Consider the following 23412-nt stretch of genomic DNA (forward strand, 5'->3'; position numbering starts at 1 on the left):
CGTTTTCTTGTTTAAACAGTAGGAAATCACTCTGATGACGAATCTTGAAGGTGGAAAGAATTTTGAACTACAAGTTGTCACGACTGGCCCCTGCCAGTCCTGTCCATGTGTTCGTGTTGTGTTTTGATCTTCCATGTGCATTTGTTTTGTTTTAGTCCAGCCCCTGATTTCATGTCTCCGCCCATGATTGTTTTCACCTGTCTCTTGTTTACCCTTTGTTATTTAAGCCCTGTGTTTGCCCCTAATGTTTGCTGGTCTTTGTTTGAATCTTTGTTTGTGTTGTATGCTATGTTAGATGTTTGTACTTTTTGTTTGATTCTGATTTGTCATGGCTGCCCCCCAATCTATCTGTATTGGCTCTATGACCCTGGACTGTCTCGACCCTGATTTTGGATTTGCCCTTCATGAATCTTGCTTATCTCAGCACATGCGTCCGCCCCGTTACAGAAAGACCAGCCTCCAAAGAATGCAGCGAGTAAGCGAGTCTCCGGTATGTGGTTGTTCCATTAAAATGAAACTCCGGCTGTTTCTAAGCAGTCCGAGTTTGACATGGCCCAACGCCACCAAGCCAGAGACAGCAAATACCCTGGGGCGGCGGGTACACGAGCGTCTCGTCGTTCCTGGAGAAAGACGAAGGACCATCTCGTCTTCGAGTTGGACGATGAGCGCTCAGGTAAGCGCCTTGCTTCTGCCCGTCTTGAGCAATGCTGCAGGGAGGAGCGACCTGCAGCGCAAGACATGGCTAGATGGACGGAGCATTCAGATAACCCTTACTGTAGTACTCGGCTCATCCTCAAGCGCCACTGCGAGATGCCAATCCCTCGAGTGGGCTTTGAGAACAGCTGAGTGGGTTCTGTGTCTGTTTGTTCCTCCAGGTTGGAGCAGCGGTCCCCAGCCGGAGTTCCTAATGCCATGGCCGCATTCCGCGGCAAGCCTGATCCCGTGGCCGCATCCCGCGGCAAGCCTGATCCCGTGGCCACATCCTGCGGCAAGCCTGCAGCTCCGGACCCGCCGCCAGTCGCTGCACCTCCGGACCCGCCGCCAGTTGCCGCGCCATCAGACCCGCCGTCAGTCACCGCGCCTCCGGACCCGCCGCCAGTCGCCGCGCCTCCGGACCCGCCAACAGTCGCCGCGCCTCCGGACCCGCCGCCTGCCCCATGGACGTCGTTGCAGGCCTACCTGCCCCTGTGAACATTACAGCTCCTTTGTTCCCGCCTTTACCTGTGTCTGTTTCCTATGGGCCTCCTGATCCTGTGTCTGCTGTTCCCTGTGGTCCTCCTGTATCTTCTGTGTCTGCATCTGGGTCTCCTGTTTCGGTTCCTTTGTTTTTGCCTTCGTCTGTTCCTGGTTTTGTCTTGTTCCCTTCTGTCATGTCGGTGCCCGTTCCTGTTCCTGTGGTGGTTCCTGTTCTTGTGTCTCCTTTTGTTTCTGTCCCGGTTTCTGTTTGTGTGCCTGTTTCTGTCTTGGTTCCTGTTCCCCTGTCTTTTGCATGGTCTGTGGTTCGTTCTTGTTTCCCTCGTCCTGTTGTTCCTCCATTCGTCTCTCGTTCGGCATCTTTTTGTGTTGTGCCTCCTTGTCCTCCCTCCGTGTTTCGTCCTCATTCTGTTCGTGTTTCGTCTGTTCCTGTGTCTGGTGTTGTGTCTCCTGTTTCTGTGCCTTTGGCTTCTGCTCCCGTTTCTGCCTCTGCCTCTGTGCCCGTTTCTGCCTCTGTGCCCGTTTCTGCCTCTGCTTCTGTGCCCATGGTTCCTGTTCCAGATTCTTCTGCTCCAGCTTCTATATCTGTGTCTGTCCCATGTCCTGTCCCAGCTCTTGTCCCTAGTTTGTCTAGTTTGGTTGTGTTTTTGGTCCTTGTCTGTTTGGTTTTGTTCTGTTGTGTTTTTTGTTTGGCGCACCTTGGTGTGCGCACCTTTGGGGGAGGGTACTGTCACGATTGGCCCCTCCCAGTCCTGTCCATGTGTTTGTGTTGTTTTGATCTTCCATGTGCATTTGTCTTGGTTTAGTCTAGCTCCTCTTTTCATGTCTCTGCCCATGATTGTTTTCACCTTTTTCCTGCCTGTATTTCATTTCCCCTTTGTTATTTAAGCCCTGTGTTTGCTCTTAGTGTTTACTGGTCTTTGTTTGAATCTTTGTTTGCTTTGTTGGTGTTGTATACTATGTTGGATGTTCTGTTTGTACTTTTGGAAGCAGTCATGAGTTCTTGATCACTGTGGGGAGGATTCCCATTGCATGCTGGGTACTGTAGTGAGGGCACAGCACAAATAGGAGACAAATCATGAATTCTTGGTTCGCATGGCCGGCAGTAAGTCAGACTCGTTCCCAGTGAGAGTTGGACTCCGTCAGGGCTGCCCTTTGTCACAGATTCTATTCATAATTTTTATGGATAGAATTTCTAGGCGCAGTCAGGGGACGGAGGGTGTCCAGTTTGGTGACCTCAAGGTCACATTGCTGCTGTTTGCATATGATGTGGTCCTATTAGGGACATCAGGCCGTGAACTTCAGCTTTCGCTGGATCGGTTTGCAGCCGAGTGTGAAGCGGCCGGGATGAGAATCAGTACCTCTAAATCCGAGACCGTGGTTCTCAGGCGGAAAAGGGTGGAGAGCCCACTCTGGGTCTGGCATAAGCTCTTGCCTCAAGTGGAGGAGTTTAAGTATCTCAGGGTTTTGTTCACGAGTGATGGTACAAGGAAGTGGGAGATTGACAGGCGGATTGGTGCTGGGTCAGCAGTGTTGCGGGCTCTTTACTGGTCTGTTGTGGTAAAGAAAGAGCTGAGCCACAAGGCAAAGCTCTCGATTTAGCTGTTGCTCTATGTTCCTACCCTCACCTATGGTGATGAGCTTTGGGTAATGACCGAAAAATAAGATCGCAAATACAAGCGGACAAAATGAGTTCCCTCCGCAGGGTGTCTGGACTCTCCCTTAGAGATGGGTGAGAAGTTCGGTCATCCGGGAGGGACTCGGGGTAGAGCCGCTGCTTCTTCACATCAAGCATCAAGCAGGGTTTCACATTAATTAAATGGCAGAGATGTAAACAAAGTCATTCTGAGTGGTTAGATGTAAAATGCTCCGCTCTACAGAAACATCTGGGGTCAGAATTGTTCACAGTGGTGGTGTTGGACCAGATGTCTAAAGAGTTTAATGCCTCTAAAAGCTACATCAAAGAAAGCTATTGCACAAATTTGTTAAATAGATTGTCTTCTGCCTGAGACAGTAGCTTTGAGAAGGTTTAATTAAAAGCCTTTTTAAAAGCATCGATTCGCAGTGAAGTGGTACATGCACAGGCATTCTAAGGTAAAACTGTTGTGCCTTCTTTACCATCCATGTGGTGTGTTCGCTCCATGTCACTTCCTCTGAGATGTTAACACTGAGGAACTTGAAGGTGCTGACCCTCTCTACCATGGCTCTGTTGATGGGGATGGGGATGTGCACTCTCTCTTGCTTCCTGAAGTCCACTATGAGCTCCTTGGTCTTGTTGATGAAGAGGATGTTGTTCTCCTAGCACCAGAGTGTCAGAAAGCTGACCTCTTCTCTGTAGGCCCCCTTGTTGTCATTCGAGATCAGGCCAACAATTGTGGTGTCATCTGTACAGTAGAGGGCTGACCACACCCTCTGACCACGCCCTGAGGAGCTCCGGTGTTGAGGGTCAGTGAGAAGGAGATGCTGTTGCCCATCTTTACCACCTGGTGTCAGCCTGTCAGGAAGTTCAGGATCCAGCTGCACATAGAACTGTTCAGACCCAGATCCTGAAGCTTAATGTCGAGGCTTGAGGGCACGATGGTGTTGGATGCTGAGCTGTAGTCCACAAACAGCATTCTCACATACATGTTCTTTGTGTCCAGATGGGAGAGGACAGCATGTAGAGTCAGGGCTATTGTGTCATCAGTACTGTAAAATACTACACTTTAAATACTGTACTTTGTAAATATGTTAAAATACTTTAACATAAAAATACTGACTAGAGTACGCAGATTATGGAAAGAAAAAAAAACGTATGAAAATAAATGAAAAACATTTATCTTTCTATCTTACAATATTGTGATAATAAAAAAATCTAGAAAAAAATAGAAAATTTTAGCAAAATCATTTTAAAATAATTAAATAATTTAGGATTATTTTTGTTATTCAACAAGCTTCACTGTCTATATATCCAAATGGCAAATGGAAAAAAGTAACATTTAAGCTTTAGTCCTTTTTAATTATTTTAAGTAGGGTCCTATTATTTGTCATGTTTTTAAGAAGAATCCAATTCACCAAATTCTTTAGTCAACCTCAAATCAAAATGGACTTTTTAACGTCTTAGTTCATAGACGGAATACATGTGTGTGAATGAGAGGGAAGCAGGTGGAAAGCTGAAGATGCAAGGAGTAGAGGTCGTAAAGGTGGATGACTTCAAATATCTTGGGTCAACCATCCAGAGTAATGGACAGTGTAGAAAAGGGGTGAAGAAGAGGGTGCAGGCAGGATGGAGTGGGTGGAGATGGGTGTCAGGGCTGATGTGTGACAGAAGGATAGCAGCAAGAGTGAAAGGGAAGGTTTACAAGACAGTAGTGTGTCCTGCTATGATGTATGGTTTGGAGACTGTGGCTCTGTCTAAAAGACAAGAGGCTGAGCTGGAGGTGGCAGAGATGAAGATGCTGAGATTTTCGTTGGGAGTGACAATGATGGACAAGATTAGAAATGAGCAGATCAGAGGGACAGTGAAGGTGGAGCAGTTTGAAGATAAAGCCAGAGAGGCCAGGTTGAGATGGTTTGGACATGTTTTGAGGAGGAATAGTGGATATATTGAGCAAAGAATGTTGGAGATGGAGCTGCCAGGTAGAAGGAGAAGAGGTAGACCTCAGAGAAGGTTTATGGATGTAGTGAAGGTAAACATGGAGATGGTTGGTGTGAAAGTAGAGGAGGCAATGGATAGGGCAAGATGGAGGCAGATGATCCGCTGTGGCGACCCCTAAAGGGAGCAGCCAAAAGAAGAAGAAGAAGAACTTCTTAGTTCATATTTCTGGTTATCATGATTCATTATATCAAAGCATTTAAAAGATAAATTCTTGTTTTCTCTTGATCTCTCATCAAAACAACTTTTCCACCTCAAATGTATTTTTTTCCGTCATGCAACAGTGGGACGGGGAAATAATATTAACTAAAACTGTCATGTTACAACTTCACCTCTCACCTCTCACCCATAATCAAGAGAAAACGACACTAACTCTGAGACCCTCACTGATGCCATGTTTCACAAGTACCGAAATGTGTTGATTTTATGTCTCTGACATTACAGCTTGAAAGCAGAAAGAGTTTCACTAGCTGCTTCCTGGAAGCTGTAGTCTGGACCAGGGGCAGAGTTTTATTTTTTGGGGAAAGCATTATGTCTCAAATTGCTGTAAGGAGGATGATGCCACCAACTATCTTACTTCATTGTAGTTACCATAAAAAATAAATAAATAGATAAATAATCATAACACATTAATAATCCATGAAGTCATTTTCATATTGGGGTTTGAAAAAAAGCATAATTCTGTGGCTGATTTGCAGAGTTGGTGCAAAAGAGTGTGACTAACAGTGACATGCAGCCTTGCAAGCGTTGCCATGGTGATGGCGTTGCCATGGTGATGGCGGTGACTGAAAATTGGTGATGACCTAGGAGGAGCTTTGAGGGGCACTTTCATTTACTTTAGGTGGGGAAAAGACAAAAGGATGCAAGAACTCAGGGTTTTTATTTTTGTCTTCCTCCTCATGGTACAGGAAGACCAAAGACATATTTTGTGTTTTCATTGGCATCCGAGAAACCTGGCCTAGACTCACCAAGCCCAGCTGTAAGAGGCCATTTGACTTCATTTGACACATCAGAAAATAATCTGTTTATATCAGGGCATCTAATCTTTGGAGTCTTTTTCACCCTCTTACTCTAAAAGTTAGTCAAAATGATGGACATTTCCGTGTAATTCATTTGTTCATAGTGGATTGATGTGAAACATGCCTTTTAAAATGTACCAAGCTGGAATTGTTCCCAACCGTGGTAATGGAAACACGATGATGAGAGCATGTGAAACCTCTAAAAAGCCACCTAACAAAGCTTGTTCCAATGCATTGCTTTATATCTGAGACCATGTTTCACAATAGTTTTGTGATCACACTGTTTTCCCAATTCATTCATGGTGAAATGGTGCATGCAAGATGTTTTAAGGCTAAATGTACCTAAATATTTTCAAATTTACTTATATTACCATTATCAATATAAAATATGTAGAAAACATGTAGGCTCAATGATTGTTTAACTGGAGTGCAAATAAGAGACTCTACAATGCATTACTGCAAAATGTGAACTGTAAAACATGAGCTGTAAATGGTCCTGAATGACCAGTTATAGCTCAACAACTGTTCAGTTGAATTCCCTCTGTGATGGAATAGAGCTGGACACAGTTTGGTTTTTCTTTTTATTTATTTATTTAGGACTCAAATGCCTTGAAGCACATTGAAAATCTGGCCCTCATTTTAATAAACATGGTGTAAAAGGGCAGTGATCAAATAAACATTGAAATGGCTGTATTGAACAATTGATAATGGAAACAATGAATAAATACAATGAATCTCACACATCCACACATTTGTTTTCCTATCCTTGTGGAAAGATTATTGTAGCTAAGTAGTGATGTACCCCCACCATAACCTTAACCTCAGTAATCAAAAGGTTATCAAAAGGTCAGTAATCAAAAAATATTTTCCCTGAAATCCAGACATTTGTGCCCATTCTGTCAAGGTTTCCACCACTGTGAGGACATTTGGTTCCTGCAAGGAGCTAAATACATGACCAAGCACATCACACACACACACACACACACACACACACACACACACACACACACACACACACAAACACACATGCAGCCTAAAGCAGACGTTATGTTCATTCATCACCAGCCGCTGGCACTTTGTGGCCTGCATGGCTGATGGAGCCATTGCATTATTAACAGGCCTTGCTCTCTATCTGCTCCAGCCGAGTGTGTCAGCTGTGGCAACGATGGCTTTGGACACTCCACAGAGCTTTCCTTATCACCACTCATCTTAGCACACTGACTCCACAGTGCATTAGTGTTACCGCTAACTGCCATCATCTACCCGTTGCCGCCCTCTGGCCACGTTTTATTGACTTTTTTCTAGGAAGGAACTGTTTAGGTTGGCTTAGCTTATGAAATTACAACAGCATGAACTGACAGAGGGAAACTTTTATGCTTACTGGATGCTGGCTGTTGTGAGCTGATCTGCCCACTAGCTTGTGAAGCCTAGCGCAGTGTAGCGTGACTTCAAAAGGCGTCCTTCACAATCAAATATTCACCAGCTGAATGGCTTGTACACCTGCTCTCTTATTTCTGGAGCATAGCACAGTGCTTCTGATCCCAGACTGTGATCTGTATTACCACAGACACCTGTCTTTGATGGCAGCCACTGAGACGATATTGACCTACACCAAACAGAATGAGGTAGATTCAGCTACAAAGCCTCTTTTAGATGCAAGACATGCAGACATACTTGTAAAAAGTCATTCTGCCACCAGAATTAGTGGTTTGGTAGCACAGAAGATGGTTCAGGCAGGAATGCCACTGTTATACCAATAAGAGTCTGTGGGCAAGACTCCAAATCCAAACCTCTCGATTCAGTTTGACCACAATTCTTTAGGAAATTTGAAGCATCCTCCATGCATTTATCATGACTGAGTGCAACTCGTACCTTTAATAAATGAATCTGTATGCTGTGCCTACCTTATGAAACATTAGTTCCAAAATTTCACACAGTGAGCGATTTTCTTTACGGAGCTGTTCCCTCTGCTGCGACTGGATATTTGATTGTGTCCATCCATCCATCCATTTTCTAAGGCGCTTCTCCGTCAGGGTCGCGGGGGGGTGCTGGAGCCTATCCCAGCAATCTTCGGGCGAAAGGCAGGATACACCCTGGACAGGTCGCCAGTACATCGCAGGGCAGACAGACACACACAGACAGTCACTCACACACTCACACCTAGGGGCAATTTAGCATGTCCAAATGGCCTGACTGCATGTCTTTGGACTGTGGGAGGAAACCGGAGAACACCCACGCAGACACAGGGAGAACATGCAAACTCCACACAGAGAGGACCCCGGTCACCCGGTCGGGGAATCGAACCCAGGCCCTCTTTGCTGTGAGGCGACGGCGCTACCCACCATGCCACCATGCCACCGTGCCGCCTGATTGTGTCCAAGTGCAAGTAAATTAATTCAGTGAAGCCGTTCAAAGCGAAACCTTCAAATTCTGTGTAATTTATTAGCCAATCTAATTATAAATGTTTACATTGGAATTAATTAAATTAATTATTGAATTATTAATTTTTTCCTTTTTCCTGAAAGATTTAACTTTTCTAACATAATGGCTATTTTGACCAGAAACAAAATAAGGAACACATTATAGGAGAGAAAAATGCAGTAAAGTCACTGTTTTTAACACAAGTGACAAAATCAGGAATTAAAACAAACAAAAAAAAACAAACAAAAAAAACCCTCAAATAAAGCAGGTCAACTTCAGCTCAGGTGCTGCTGAAAATTATTGAATTAATTGTCAAATTATTGATTTATTTGCCCCGGTTTGCATTATTTCTACTTGCATTAGCCACTAACACTTAACACTGAGGTCACTGTGGTCACTCCTGGTTGAACTTAACATTTGTCTGACCTGACACACATTCATAATCTGACATCTGCTAGAACATAAAAGCTTAAACTGCACTGCCTGCTGCCGTGGAGGTGTTGCTGCTGTGACTACACCACTTATTATCACAGTCTGGTATGTCCACACAACCTTGATCAAGACCAGGGACAAAAAAATTTAAAGTGGGCTGAGAATTAAATTTTGGTCAAGAAATGAACACATACTTTGATTATTAATATTATTCAATAAATATAATAGATCTCAACATTTCAGAATTCATGCAGTTGAATTGCCACCTGCTGTGGTTGCATCACGATTAACCAGTGGATTTAGTAGAATCTGATAAATATGTAAAAGTAATGTAATTGAAATTAAAGAACAAGTAAGCTCCTACATCCAGCTAAATCTAATGTATATAAAACCTCTGACAATTGCAAGCCTGTATTTGCCAGATCATCTGTTCATGTTTTTAAACATTGATTATTAGGCATAGTATTTATTTTGCTGTGTGGCAGTTTTTGTTTGCTGTTTTCAATGCTTCAGCATTCTACACCACTGTGAATTGGCCCAAGCAGTCTGACTCCCAGCATCAATAATTTGACATTTATCTGTTCACAGTAGCACCTGAGCTGCTGTCAACCTGCTCATGTATGCCTTTGTTAAATATATTGTCACTGACATAAAAAAAAAAAAAACATCAGTAACTTTTTAGAGGAAAAGCACAAATATAGTACTGTGTGAAAGTCAGGAGAACACCCATCATTTGTTATTTCCAGTCAAAATAGCCATTAAGAGCAAGTTTTTCATTGTTTCGGATCAGGAAAAAAGAAACTGTACAGAAGCCTCAACAGCCAAATATTAGCAGTTATGTTCAGTATTGGTGCTTTAGTTCTTTTTGGGAGACTTTCAGCATTTCAAAGGAATCTGCAGGCAAATTATCTAAATAACCACAAACACATTTAGTGATGTTGAGGTCTGGACTCTGGTGGTCAGTCCATTGCTTTGAGAACGCCAGCAGATCTTCTTTTTGGTCTGTTTGCTTCTCGCAGCTACACATCCTTTTAGAGTTATAGTGTTGTCTTCTCACAGAAGAAAGTTGGACAGAAACCTGTGGACTGTTTGTTCAAAAGCAACAGTGGATCTTGATAATGTTAAGTGCTGTTTATCTGATGGGGTGGTTGTGGTGTCTACCAGGTCTTGCGTGGTTGTTAAGAGTCGAGTCCCATTTTTCTATACTATGTTTTAATCAATTTGAGCTCTACTTTTGGTAACTTTTTTTTTTTCCTTTGACTTTCTCCTTCCTTGTGCAAGTGGATGGTTTTCTATCTGGCCTCCTCAGAAACATCTACTGAAAAATGTATAGTTTTGGCCATTTTGATGAAGTTAAGTATATGAAAAGTGGTGTCTGATCTTTGGACAATGCTGTAGACTCAACTCATTGTTATGAATCTTACACAAACTTAGATTTGCTTTTGGAAATTATATGACAGTGATATGACTTTGTTTATTTATTTATATGTATGTATTTAGAAAGCAGAAAGATATTAATATATTCCTGTTTTTCAGTGAGTACATCTGTTTAGCTTTTGATAAAAAAAATAAAAATAGTGCCTCTTCCCCAAGGCTACATGCATGTGTCATCACCAGGTCCCCAAAGGACAAGGACAGAAATGCGCAGATGCACTCGTGCATGCAGCAGCCTGCTGAGAGCAGCGCATGGTCAGGGTAGTGTATTGTGCCTAAACCATGCAGTAAATCAAGGTGACTAAGTGTGACAGTAAGAATGATGAGCAGGTCCTGAGGAAGATGAATATGCTGATGCACGGTAAAGCAGTGAGCACCCCAGGCTGCTCTGGAGATCTCAGTGGAATGCACTGCTTCACAGGAGTGTGCTTGCAACAAATGGAGGACACATCATTTGTATTGCAAAGTGCTGCACAGTGTATATTTTTTTATCGTTATTGCACTGTTTGCCTTTACTGTTCTAATAATGGCCATATCTGCTGTACTAAGCATGAAAAACTACAATGGGTGTTCTGAGCATCCTGACCAAATCTGACCGAAACCAAGGATTAATGTCAGTATTTTTGGGGGGGTGGGGCTCTATCTTACCACCTGCTGTACTGTAAAATTAGAGGCTAACTAACAACAATGACCACCACAAGCTAAAGAATTTACATTTTATAACTACCTAATTGTGTCTCACCATGCAGTATTTCTTGTTTACATGGCAAATATTAAGCTTAGTTCCATCTAACCTAGGTGGCAGTGAAGAGCATTGCTTCTTCACCTTTAGAAATGCTTTACTTTCAGTATGATTTTCTTTTTTTCTTCTTTGGCAACTTCTTATTGCTTCACAATATACACCAGTCAGGTCTAACATTATGACCACCTCCTTGTTTCTACGCTCAAAGTCCATTTTATCAGCTCCACTTACTATATAGGAACACTTTGTAGTTCTACTGTTACAGACTGAAGGTGGTGGGTCATTCTCAGTACTGCAGTAACACTGACGTGGTGGTGGTGGTAGTGGTGTGTTAGTGTGTTGCTCTGGTACGACTACAAGCAGACACTGTGGTTTGAGGTGTTTTTTAAAGTTTAGTCTCAGACATTCTGGTCACAGACTGTATAATGTAAACTGCAGGCTCACAGTGAAATTAAACTGGCTCTGGTCCACACACTGTCTGATTGAAAATAAATGATTGTTTATCATTTTAAATGCTAGAAGCAAGCACAAGTATCTACCAAGGCTCTAGTTGCTGAAGCAGGAGACATTCATCATATCACTTTTAAAAAACAAGTCATCCCTGCTGCCCACGGTGCCAGCTAGTGGATTTATTACTAGCGTAATCCATATTGGTCATATTTAGTGCACTTAGTCTGTTCACACAGGAATTTATAGAGGAATGTAATATGTACTGTAATCGCTGGATAGTGTACTAGAACCACTAAAAAGTGAAGTTTGGAAAGAGGCACACTGTTTAAGTAGCAAAAAGGGGAGGGGCCAGGAGAGGCCGTTGCAGTTTGTAATTTTAAATGGACGTTTTGCTGTATTTACATTGGTTTCACTGCATTATTGAAGCCTTTTTTTCATTGAGGAGTGTCAGTTCTGTTTGATACAGACACACAGAGCATGATGCGTCCAGTGTGTTGGATTTAACTTCATGCAGTCAGTGCGATGTGTTTACTCATCGGAAGGCAGGTGGAGTTAGTGGGATTCCTGTCTGTGACTCATTGTGGGAAACATTTCCATACTTTAAACACAACTGGATAAGTACAGAAAACGTGCATGTTAATAAACTGAAATGACTAAGTGGTAGTCATCTAAATGGTAATCAGCCTTCAATTTTTTGGAAATATAAGTTTAATGATGCTTACAACATTGACTGACTGACTTTTTTTTTTGTGTGATTCATTTTTTTGTTTTCCATTTAGAGAATACCCCCCAATTCCAGCCCCGACCCACACACATATGGGACTTACAAAAGAAGAGAAACAAAATTAAAACAAATGTAGGACACATTAGAATTGAGTTACATCATTCACAACTTAAACACAGCATATAGTTAAGCGAGCACAAGACTCCTGATTTTAGAAATTCTGTAAATCCAGTTCCCAGGCCAGCGTTACTAATTCTGGCAGACGACAGTTCCAAATGTAGGATATCCAGTAAGGTGTGGAGCCAATGATGCATGGACAGGTTGTGAGGGGGTAGCCAGTACTGGACAACGACGTTCTGATTTTTATTTATTTATTTTTTTAAGCTTTAATTACACAAGTATCGAATTAGCAAGACTACATTTTCCATTGGACTCTGCAGAAAATGCCCTCATAACACCTACATGCAGCTAACTGAATAGGGAGGATGTATTCACGTCTATCAGCACCATTGTAAATGCAGCGTTAGGTTAATTTCAGCAACTGCATTTTTGTGTAATGTTCTTGTTGGGCTCTTTGTGCTGTGCAATGGAGGTTTTCAAAATTGTTTGAATGTAACAGGTGTGTTATTTCATAACTTTCTGGTGTTTTGTGCAAAATTTTAATGTTTGATATTACCCTACAAAAATCTAGGTACTAGAGAAAAGTGTACAGTGTACAATGTATGAATATAGTGCCTGAATGTATATAAACAGGATGTCTACAATGCAAATATATCCATTATATTTATTATCCAATATGATCAGTGAACCTACAAGACTACATGTCTTGTAAATTTATTTTTGTATAATGTTGATAATGGTTAAATCTGTAGGAACTATTTTTCTATACTTAAAACACCCTGCATGTACCTCTTCGCCATTCATTTTAAAACATTTTATATAATCCTAGGAGTCATCTCAGGCATCAGGCAGTGTATTCATAACCATTTCACAATCACTTCCAGTAAGGTAGCTATTAGAACCATTACATTCTTCTCTAGAATGACGTACGTCATATAGAAAATATATGAATAACATTGAAAGGCATAACACAACTGCTATGTGGAGAAATGTTTTTTACAGTATATGCTGTCCATGCCATGCAAGCCTCCTACTACTGATGCAGTCTTGGAAAATATTGCCTCTAATCTCTGCCGTGGTCATGAATGAATGATTCTACGCATGAAATCAGAATTGTTCAGTACAGGGTTTCTACCATCTGCCCCAGAGGCAGTATGTTCTGATGCATCTGAAAGACGATGAACTCAGCATCTCATTAAGTGGACTGAGGATCGGGAAGATCACACAGGGAGAGTTTAAACAATGCGCGGATGGTGTGCCTTTGTTTGGTTTCGGGCTATATCAAATACAATTACGACCGTGCCGCTCTGTCCCATGCTAATGAAGCCCGCGCTGAATAAACGGATGAATAAATAATGGCCCAGGAAATGCGTTTGAGGCTCGAATGTGCTGCCAGTGTCTTCACAGAGTCTAGGGTACGTGTTTCTGCTTGTATGTTTGGAAGAAATGACAAGGCTAGATCAGCACGGCAGCTGACATCAAAGCAGACAGATAATAGAGATTCTCCGTGTTACATATTTTCTCCTCCTTGAGGGCTCTGTGTAAGGTTATGGTACCTTAGACAGGGACAGAGAGAGAGGTGAAGAGGGAGGGAGCCGTGGGTTAGAGATACAGACAGAGAGAATACAAGGCAGCCAGTCAGAGAGAGCATACAAACAGGAGAACGAGCACACGCAAGCAAGGGGGGGGGGGAGAGAGACAGAGAGAGCATAGGCAGCTGCACAGAGGTGGGTCTGAGGCAGAAAGAGCGGGAGAGCGACAGATAGAAAAGGGACACGGAGCAAGAGAAGCAAGAAGAGAGGGCGAACGAGCAGCAGATAAAGAGAAGTGAGGGAGCATAGATGCAGCCGCCTCGATTCCATGATGCCTGAGTGACGGCACTGGGAGAAGTAGCAGTAGAGCTGACAGCCAGGATCAGGCTGCCAGTCACACACACTCGGAGAGGCTGGAGTCTAGCTGACTGAGCCGGCTGTGCGTTCAGACGATGGATGGATGGATGGATGGATCGCCACTGTCGTCCTACGCTCTGCCTCAGCCCTCCCCAGAACAGTGAGGCCTCTTAGCACCGGGAGATATGAGCTCCAAACACTCTTCGGACTGGATCCCTTACAGGTACATAACTACGTAGCTCCTTGGGCTGAATGGCACTAGTCCTAATGTCAAGGGCACTGTGTGATGTTTGAGAAGTGAAGTCAGTGTGTGGCTGGTTGGATGAACCCGAAGAGCCAAGCTTCTGGTAGTTTGTTGTATTTGCTGTTTGTAGGTAACGTACTTGATTTGGATGGACATTCCAGTCCAATTTTAGCACGTGTGGACTTTTCAGAAGAAGTTTTGTTTTTGTTTTTTTGACATGGATGGGTTAGGTTGTGTACTCTAAAAAAGATCTGTATAAATTGTGCATTATCTATCATTTGAGGTGTAAAGTCATTGAGAAGTGTTTTGATGTGAAACTTAACTTGTTGAGAAACTTAACAACACAGATTTCTTTACAGTGATGGTGATGGGAACCAAGGGTCATGTCTACAACAGCCATTTTATTTACTATCCAAAATGACTACCAACCTACACAAGTCTTCAGAATTTTTATGCTAAAATATCTGGAAAATCTAAAATATAATATATATATATATATATATATATATATATATATATATATATATATATATATATTACCAAGCAGCTATTTTGCCTTAATACTTATAATGTATCCCTTCACCATGAATGGGTCTTACAAATATGTTTTAAACCAAAACCCTTTCTCACAAGTAGTATACAACACTGTCTCAGGCATCAGGCACTGTATTACTCACCACTTCATCTTATAACTTTCTGTGAGGGAGGCTTTTAGAACCACAGATGTCTGGTTCCCATCACCACCAGCATGAACAACTCTGATTTGGTAGGTTTATCTAGAATGGAGCATTTCATTTAAACCACTCAGTTAAACCACTTTGTTGACTTTGTTTATATTTTAACCATTTAATTATACAAAAACAAGGAAAACAAATGGATGAAGTTCCTCTTTTAGTATGTTCAGTTCAGATGCACTTAATAAGTAACACAGTAACACAAAAGTTGAGAAAGTAGGCTTAAATGCAGACTGCATTTAAACCTGCTTTCTCAACTTTTGTGTTACTGAGGTTTTTACATAGTGCTTTTAGTGCATATCAATTGATGTTTTTTGTGCTGAATTTTCATGAATTTGTTCCTAAAATGTATTACTTGTTTTTGGAACTTGCTCCACATGCTTCTGTGATATTAAGAATTTCAACAGACAGTGAATGTAGCATGCAGTTATTCTAAGCGTTTGAGCTCAGTTTTTCAGCTGAGGAACCTCTGGGAATCTCTTGTAAGATGACTGCACTCTTTATCTCTTGCCTCATGCTCCTTCAAAGACTCCTAATTTATGCCTTCCAGTTTGGAATCAGCTGGGAATGGTCAATGATGTCGGTGTTAATTAGCAGTTTGCCTCTCCACGGATGAAGCACAGATACTAAGTCTGCTTTCTGTGGCAGCTTGAAAAGCGCCGCTGCCGCATCTGCTGCTGCTGATGATTCTAGGAGAAACCCCATTGCCATGGCTGCACTGCTTTCTCTGCTCCTATTGGCTCCTGGTTGCTATAAGTTACAGTCCAGTTGCCATTGCTCGTTCATTGAAGGTCTGAGAGAGAGAGCTTGCCTCCTAATACAGAACAATGGAGGTACCGCTGGCTGCTGTCTATAAATGTCTATGGCAAAGCTCTTGGGGTGTCTATTTTGAGCTTCCCTCCACTCATCCGTTTTCTCAGAGAAATCTATATTTAGAGCTGTTACGCAGGTTTCAAGTAGCCCCTGTAATCCTGAAGGTGTTCAGCTGTAGGAAGAACCAAAAAACCAGACAAAATAAAAGCAGTTATAAAATAAACAGCTTGTATGTTCCGAGCTACTTGCATGCACTTGCAGGTGTGGCACTGGCATCTAATACAGGGATGTAAGATTATTTGGAATCAACAAAATGTTTTAAGTAGATATGAATAAAATTACTAATAGAGTTCTTTTATCAAACTGTGCAGTTTTGATCTGTAGGATCTGTATCGCAAGACATGGTGCAAACTCTGGCTGCATCCGCTACATGTCAGTTCTCTACTCTGATAGTCGGATCTCTGTCCTGCTAACCAGACCAGATAATTTGGTCATATATGGTTTTAATGTTAATGTATTGCAAATAATGAGAAATGTAGTGACTGGGCTAGCCTGTCATGTATTCTCCAGCAGCTAACATTTCATTTGATTTGTCTTCATTAACAACACTTTAGTGTGTCAAATCTCAAATTGAAGTATAATAATAATAATAATAATAATAATAATAATAATATTGTTAAGCTGAGAAATTTAATCTTATATGCTATGCTAAATAATTCCTACAATTAAAAGTAAAAATTTAAAATATTGTTTAATTAATGTTTGAACATGTCGTCTTTTATTAATAAAACATTTTCTGATAAAAAACGTGTTAAAAACTTATTTATCAAACCGTTGATACTGTGAACTTTTTTATGGCAGAACATCCTCAAACATTTGTAGCTCTGTTTCTAAGAGCTTTGGTTGTCTTTGTTTCTTGGTTTTTGTTTCTTTTTTCAGCCAACCAGAGTTTTACTTGAAGTGCGTCTTTAATATGCATGAGCTCATTTATGTGTCACTTCTGATTGGCTCTTGAACATGTGAAAATACTGCAGACTTAGACTCTTAAAAGATGTCCATGGTGTCCAGTGTGGCTACAGTTGAGTTTTACTGCAAGTTTACTGGTGAAATAACTGATATTAGTTATCTCCAATATATTCATAGAATTCTAGCCACACCAGACATCCAGTTCATGTTATGGATTGCATGGATTAAGTTGGGAGAAGTGACATTTCATGCATTTGCCCTTCTTTTGTTTGACTAAATGAATTAAGAGTGTTGAATTTATAGACTACTTTAACCACGCTATGTTACTAGTTATTAGCTATTGCCGGTTGAGTGAACTACTCACTGAAATGAATATACTTTTATTTACTGTCGCTTTAATGTAATGTTTTTTTACCTGGTCGTAAACCATCCAGGTTTAGATGCTAATTCAGGACTATCTGCGCCGTCTTCTGGAAGGTTAAAATTTGGGACAGCACTGTCTTAGATCAGATATTACCATCCACATGTCCTGCCTTGTGCTCTGGAGCCCTCAGGGAGCGGTGATGCAGTGTAGTGAGGAGTAAAATGCTCTAAGCTCAGGCAGGAGAGGGAAACCTGGAGCTCCAGGAGTCATGAAAAGTAATCAGGAAGGAACCCCTGCCCAGGTAAGCCCAGCATGGGGCACTGAGGCCTGGCGGGGCATCTCCCTCTTCTCCCTCACAAACCTGGCTCCGGGGAATCTCATGCTTGGTCTCCCAGCAAGATGAGCAACTCCGTCCTGACAGATGGGGTCTGCTATGAAACATGTATGGGGCTGAATGACGGGGCAGAAGCTGGCTCAGCTGTGCTTCTTGATCCTTTTCCATTAATCCCATGAGCCATGGCCAGTTCATTAGAGAGACACTCAGCACCGCAGGGTCATGGCTCTACATGCGCTTATCAGGCACACACATGCTCCACCCATGATAGTTCAGTGACTCCTGCAGAATCCTCAATGGCTACCCATAGAAGCATCAGGGAAGACTTGTTAAAATCAGTAAATTCCTTGAGACCACTGGTGGTTCCAAAATGCACGGTCATATTTTTCATAATTTTCATATTTCATACGCTACATTCAGAAACTGGGTGTCGTATGAGGCTATAACTTTCTTCTTTCCAGTCAAATAGATGATGATGTCATTTAAAACCCTTATAATAAAAGAAGCTGAACTCACAGTTTGTTTTTCTACTGAAAGTCGAGTCATTTTTCCACAAATCTGGGCTATAAACTATAAACAAATGGCGTCTTTTCAGTGAGAAATAAATGAACAAAAAATAATATAAAATAATCCAGGGTTGCCAGTCCATTGCAGGGCAGACAGACAGACATACACAATCATAACTAGGGGCAACTTAGTATGTCCAGTTGGCCTGACTGCATGTCTTTGGACTGTAGGAGGAAACCGGAGAACCCGGGAAAAAACCCACGCAGACACGGGGAGAACATGCAAACTCCACACAGAGAGGACCATGGTCAAATTGAACCCAGGCCTTTCTCGCTGTGTGGCGACAGCACTACTCACCATGCCAACATGCTGCCCTATAAAATAATAATAAAATAAAAATATACATTTATTTCATGTAGCTACTGAATAATTTGCCTTAAGATTTGGTCACATAGATTCAGATGGACAAAGCAAAATATACCCTGGAGAGCTGCGCACGCTAATGTCTCTTGTTTAGACTGGAGTGAGATTTAAAAATGTTGCATGTCTAAGTAAGTATCTATTGTTACAGTGCCTTAAACCCTCATTTGCAACATAACCCATAAGAAGAGGCCTAATATTATATTAAATACACATTTTCCTAGTTTGCTTTAATCCTTAACTAATGCATATTTTAGGTTGGGATCACACTGAATGAGATTCAAACAGGCAACAATAGATGACATTTTGTCTTTAGCCATAGCTACCTTGGATAACATTATGACCTTTCTCATCTAGCAAATAAACCTTTTAAGCAAAGTTATCGAGCTGTAGCTTTGTGCAGTAGTAGGCAGCTAATCTTGGCAGGATTAATGGGCCTCATTTACCAACATACTTAAGAAGAAATTTCTTCTTAGAACCTTCTCATGCACTTCTGATGAAGATTTTGTCATTCACCAGTGTTCTCTTATGTGGGGTTTTGAATCTACACACACAAGAGCACAACCTTGAGAACAGTTCTGCACTTTAAGAACACGTCAAGATGTTCTTAGCACATTTTCAAAGAACACATTAAAGAAAAAACTTAGGAAGATACTGGTGAATGAGGCCAAATGTTAGTAGGACCACTTAGGGTGAAATTGCCCTTCATTAACCTGCACTGTAAAATGAATCTAAAACATTGGTTTCCTTTTTAATCTGCTTTTGGAAATAAGCATGTGTAATCTAGCCTCTCTTTACTGCCTTAATGTGTTTTACAGGGGGCACTGATGTATTCTGCAGGTGCTGTGGCATAACCATTTAAAGTGATAGTAGTGGTAAAGGAAAGCGCATTGTTTTAAAATCTCTCAGATGAAATCGAAACATTTGGGCCCTAAGCTAGAAAGGCCCACCTCTAGCAACACTTGTTCCCCTTGCTATCATCACTCAGAATGCCATTACTAGCTCAACACTGGACGTTTCCAGTGTGATTTTTATCAGATGTAACAAAAAATTCATCATGTTTGCCATATGATGTGCCTGACTCATTTGTAAGGCTGGTTTTGTTGTACACGCATGGGCCTTGTGCACTGTGATGGACTGGCGACCTGTCCAGGGTGTATCCTGCCCTCCGCCCAATGACCACTGGAATAGGCTCCAGCACCCCCGTGACCCAGAAGGAGAAGCGGCTTAGAAGATTAAAATCGCTTATTCGAAAACAAACTCGAGCTCAATGCTATACATGAAAAACCAGCCCAAGCTCAACCCAAAGCCCATTTTGTCAGGTTTGGGCCAGATAGCAGACCTGATGCATAGACTTGCTGCAAACAGCTGTTTCCACCTCATCCCAAAGATGCTCAATGTGCAGACCAACAAAGCAATAAGCAATGAAAACTTGCTGCCATTTTCCTGTAACCATTCAGTCACAAAATGTGCTCAGTGACAAGGTGCATTATCATGTCGGAAGTGTCCATCCAAGTGAGTATAAAGTGTTGCCATGAAGAGATGAATGTGGTTAGAAACAGTGTTCAGACATGCCAGGCCTTTCAGACATTCTTCAGGGGTTATGAAGGGTCCTAATGTGTGCCATAAGTGTCCTCTACACAGTGACACTGGCACCACTGGCCTGTACTGTTGTACACTAAACATAGGCCAATGTTCCAAAAGCAAAGTGTTAAGATCATCTTAACAAATAGAGAGAGTGTTCACTGTAATGCTCACTCTACCAATTCTAAATAATCTCTTTGCTTTTGGGAAATCCAGTCCAGGACTACATGGACTACATGGAAATTCTGGTTCTCCCATCAGCAGGATGCAAAAGGACTCTGCATTTGTTTGATCAGACAACTCACCTGCAGGTTTTAATGCTCCTGTGTATGCAGAGGAAGAGCTTTGTCATTCTCTGCTGGTAACATCGGCACCTGGTCTTTGGCTGTTGCTGAGCATTCCGAGGTGCCATATGAGCACCACTGTTGAATTCAGATGTGATTGTGATTCACCTGTTTGTGGAACATCTGTTTGCTTGCATGATTCTTACTGTTCATTTTTAACCCTTGTAATCCATCCGCTTTTGTCCACAAAATCACTGACCACTGGTAGTTTTTTTGCTTTTCGCTCTGTTATTGGTAAACATTTGAAGCAGTTGTGTGTGCATGACAGCGATTTGCTGGAACTAATACACTTAGTGTCAACATTAGTGATGCTCTCAGTCACTAATGTCATTCCTTTTGCCCTTTTACGTGCTTTCCTGAGACTAAACAATGGGAAACGATGTGCATTTTAATGATTTTGATACAGGGGTTATAGGACAATGTGGTGAGAATTGAACGTAGTTAGTTTTTATGGTTTACAAATGTCAAAAATCAGACATGCTGACAAACTTAAATAAGTATTTGTCAGAGAAAATGATTGGTTTGGATAACTGTGTCACTGTTTTTGCAGTTGGATTTGGTTGATTTAAAGCAAAATTGATTTTAGTGTTTCTGATTCAAATTGCAGAATAAATTAATTAAAATAAATTTGATTTGAGTTGAGATGCAGAGAAGGTGTTGTGGGTAGTGGGTTTCTCTAGTATAGCTTGTAGATGATGTGCACACTTCCAAAAATCCAGTGCTTATTGGCTCTGCGGTAATGTTTGAGGCTGGACAAGACCCAAATATTATTCAAGTAACACAGCAATAAAGAGAACCCATGCAAATCAAATGGAAGAGTTTGAGGATCATCTGACAGAAGAGATGCGATCTTAATACATTTTTTCATGTTTGTAAGTTCAAAATGTGTGTTAAGTTCATTGTGTTAGGAAATAAAATTACAAAATAGCTACATTTATTTTAAATGATCTTTTGTAAGACATTTTTTGTATCCTGTTAAAAGGCAACTGATGTTGCAGATCATTATCATTTTAGATATTTCTTGAATCCAAAATGCTCATGTAAACTTCTGAGTTCATGATTCCCTGAATGAACCCAGGCTCACTAGCACCACTGTAAGAAAAACAGACCCAGACTTTGATGTTTTGTGTGATTGGAATTCTTCTCCAGACTTTCTCCCTGGATCCTGATGTAATGTGCCTTTTTTTCCACCAGTTTTCACCAGTTTCAGGTTCAAATGCATTTGATTCGGATGCATTCTGCCCACGTGTTATGTATGATGCTTTTATGAGCCTAAACGCAGTATCAGAGCTGTGTGCATGGTACAACACAAAATGCGCCTCTTTACCTCATGCTTATGCCTTGGATAGAGGGTGATGCACAACGCACAAAAACTGGGTGGAGATATTGTTTTGTTCAATTTACTAACATTTGAGCAATGTGCAGAATTGCATCAATTTTCCTCTGACCTTTTGAAAGCAGGCACATATTTGTGTCTCAAAAGAAGTGCTGTTGAAAGATTTCCTTGAACAACTGCTGCAGACACAACAGTCAGACAGAGGAATGAGTCTTACTTGTGTGAGGAAATAATGTTAACCATCAGAATAACACTGTTTATACTTGGGACCAGATGTACGTGTGAGAAGACGTGGCACAAAATATGCAGTGTTGCAGCCACAGTATCTGTGTTATAGATTCACAAGTTCTGTTTTCTTAGCTGATGTAAAATGACACCCCTGGAGATTTTAGTGGGAAAAACTTCATTTATTTACATACATATCAGTCATTACTAATCTTCCATTTTTTGTCTCCAGGTGAGTGCACCCCTCACATTTCTGCAAATATTTTATTCTATCTTTTCCTGGGATGACACTATAGAAATTAAATTTGCATATAATTAGAGTAGTCAGTGTTCAGCTCGTATAGCAGTACAGATTTACTGTTCTCTGAAAAGAATTCAACACACAGCTATTAATGTCTAAATAGCTGGCAACACAAGTGAGTCCACCTCACAGTGAACATGTCCAAATTGTGCTCAATGTCAATATTTTGTGTGACCACAGCATGAGCATGTAATTCACCAGAGCTGCACAAGTTGCTACTGGAATCCTCTTCCACTCTTCCATGATGACATTACAGAGCTGGTGGATGTTAGACACCTTGCGCTCCTCCTCCTTCCGGGTGTACTCACCTTTGTGAGATACTGTATATTATTTCACTGCCACTTTTAAACCCTGCATGCTCCAGTCGTAGTAAATGGAATGTTAAATTTTGCATTTTGCACCACAGTTGTGCTTGTACATCTGACTCAGAGAGTCTGCAATTATTTTAGTTTTGTGCTAAAAGTGTTTCTTCTAATATTATCTTATTAAACATTTTACAAAGAACTTTAATGTAGTTCATCAGCAAAGACCTTTTAAAGCTAAAGTAAGTTTCTCAGATGTGGAGAACATTTTCTACCTACCTTGCTACCTTGAGAGGAGGAGGGATGTAGGAGGCAGGGTGGACGGTTTCAGCAGGCATACTTTTATTTTCTTTACTTTCGTTTTTAATCAAAACACTCAAACAAACCAAAAGGAGGGAACGAGAGGGCTTGTTGCTCCTTCACCTTCCCCACTCCACAGCACAGCGACCATGGTCAAAGAGCAGGTGTACTTCTATGGCTCTGCTCATGTAGCCTCTCGAGGCTCTTGTTGGTGCATGGGTACATGTGCCATCTCAAACCTTGTTACAGAGAATTCAAGATATTTTTAAAATATATTTTGTTGGGTTTTAGCTGGTTTTGTCACAATGTATTGTGTTGTGTTCCAAGGAACTTATCAAAATAAGAAAAGCTACATCTCATCACAGACAAATATAAAAAAGAAAGAAAGAAAGAAAAAGAGAAGAGCTACAGGACACAGTGCATTTGATAAAAGGCTTTGGTTGAAAAGGGGGATCTAGCTATGGAGCATTAACTACATTACCAATTCTACCATACAGTAGCACACCCTCACAAATCCGCCCACACTAGCACTCTCAAACACACTCATACACACTCCCAAACGGAGTGAACTGTCACTGT

At 41.4% G+C, this 23412-nt stretch overlaps 1 protein-coding gene across 3 annotated transcripts in view; it reads left to right on the forward strand.

Annotated features, from left to right (window-relative positions):
• Positions 1-23412, forward strand: part of tub (TUB bipartite transcription factor) — a 175478-nt gene that overhangs the window by 91113 nt on the left and 60953 nt on the right. Inside the window, exon 1 of one of the 3 annotated variants that reach the window (XM_017700647.2) lies at positions 13025-14282. The exons of the other annotated variants lie outside the window; for them this stretch is intronic. Coding sequence (XP_017556136.1) covers positions 14245-14282 — 38 coding nt within the window. The 5' untranslated portion in view covers positions 13025-14244. Of the gene's footprint in view, positions 1-13024; positions 14283-23412 lie in introns of those variants that run through there. 3 annotated transcript variants of the gene reach the window in all.

Source organism: Pygocentrus nattereri, chromosome 15 (assembly GCF_015220715.1).
Source record: "Pygocentrus nattereri isolate fPygNat1 chromosome 15, fPygNat1.pri, whole genome shotgun sequence".
Taxonomy (NCBI): domain Eukaryota; kingdom Metazoa; phylum Chordata; class Actinopteri; order Characiformes; family Serrasalmidae; genus Pygocentrus; species Pygocentrus nattereri.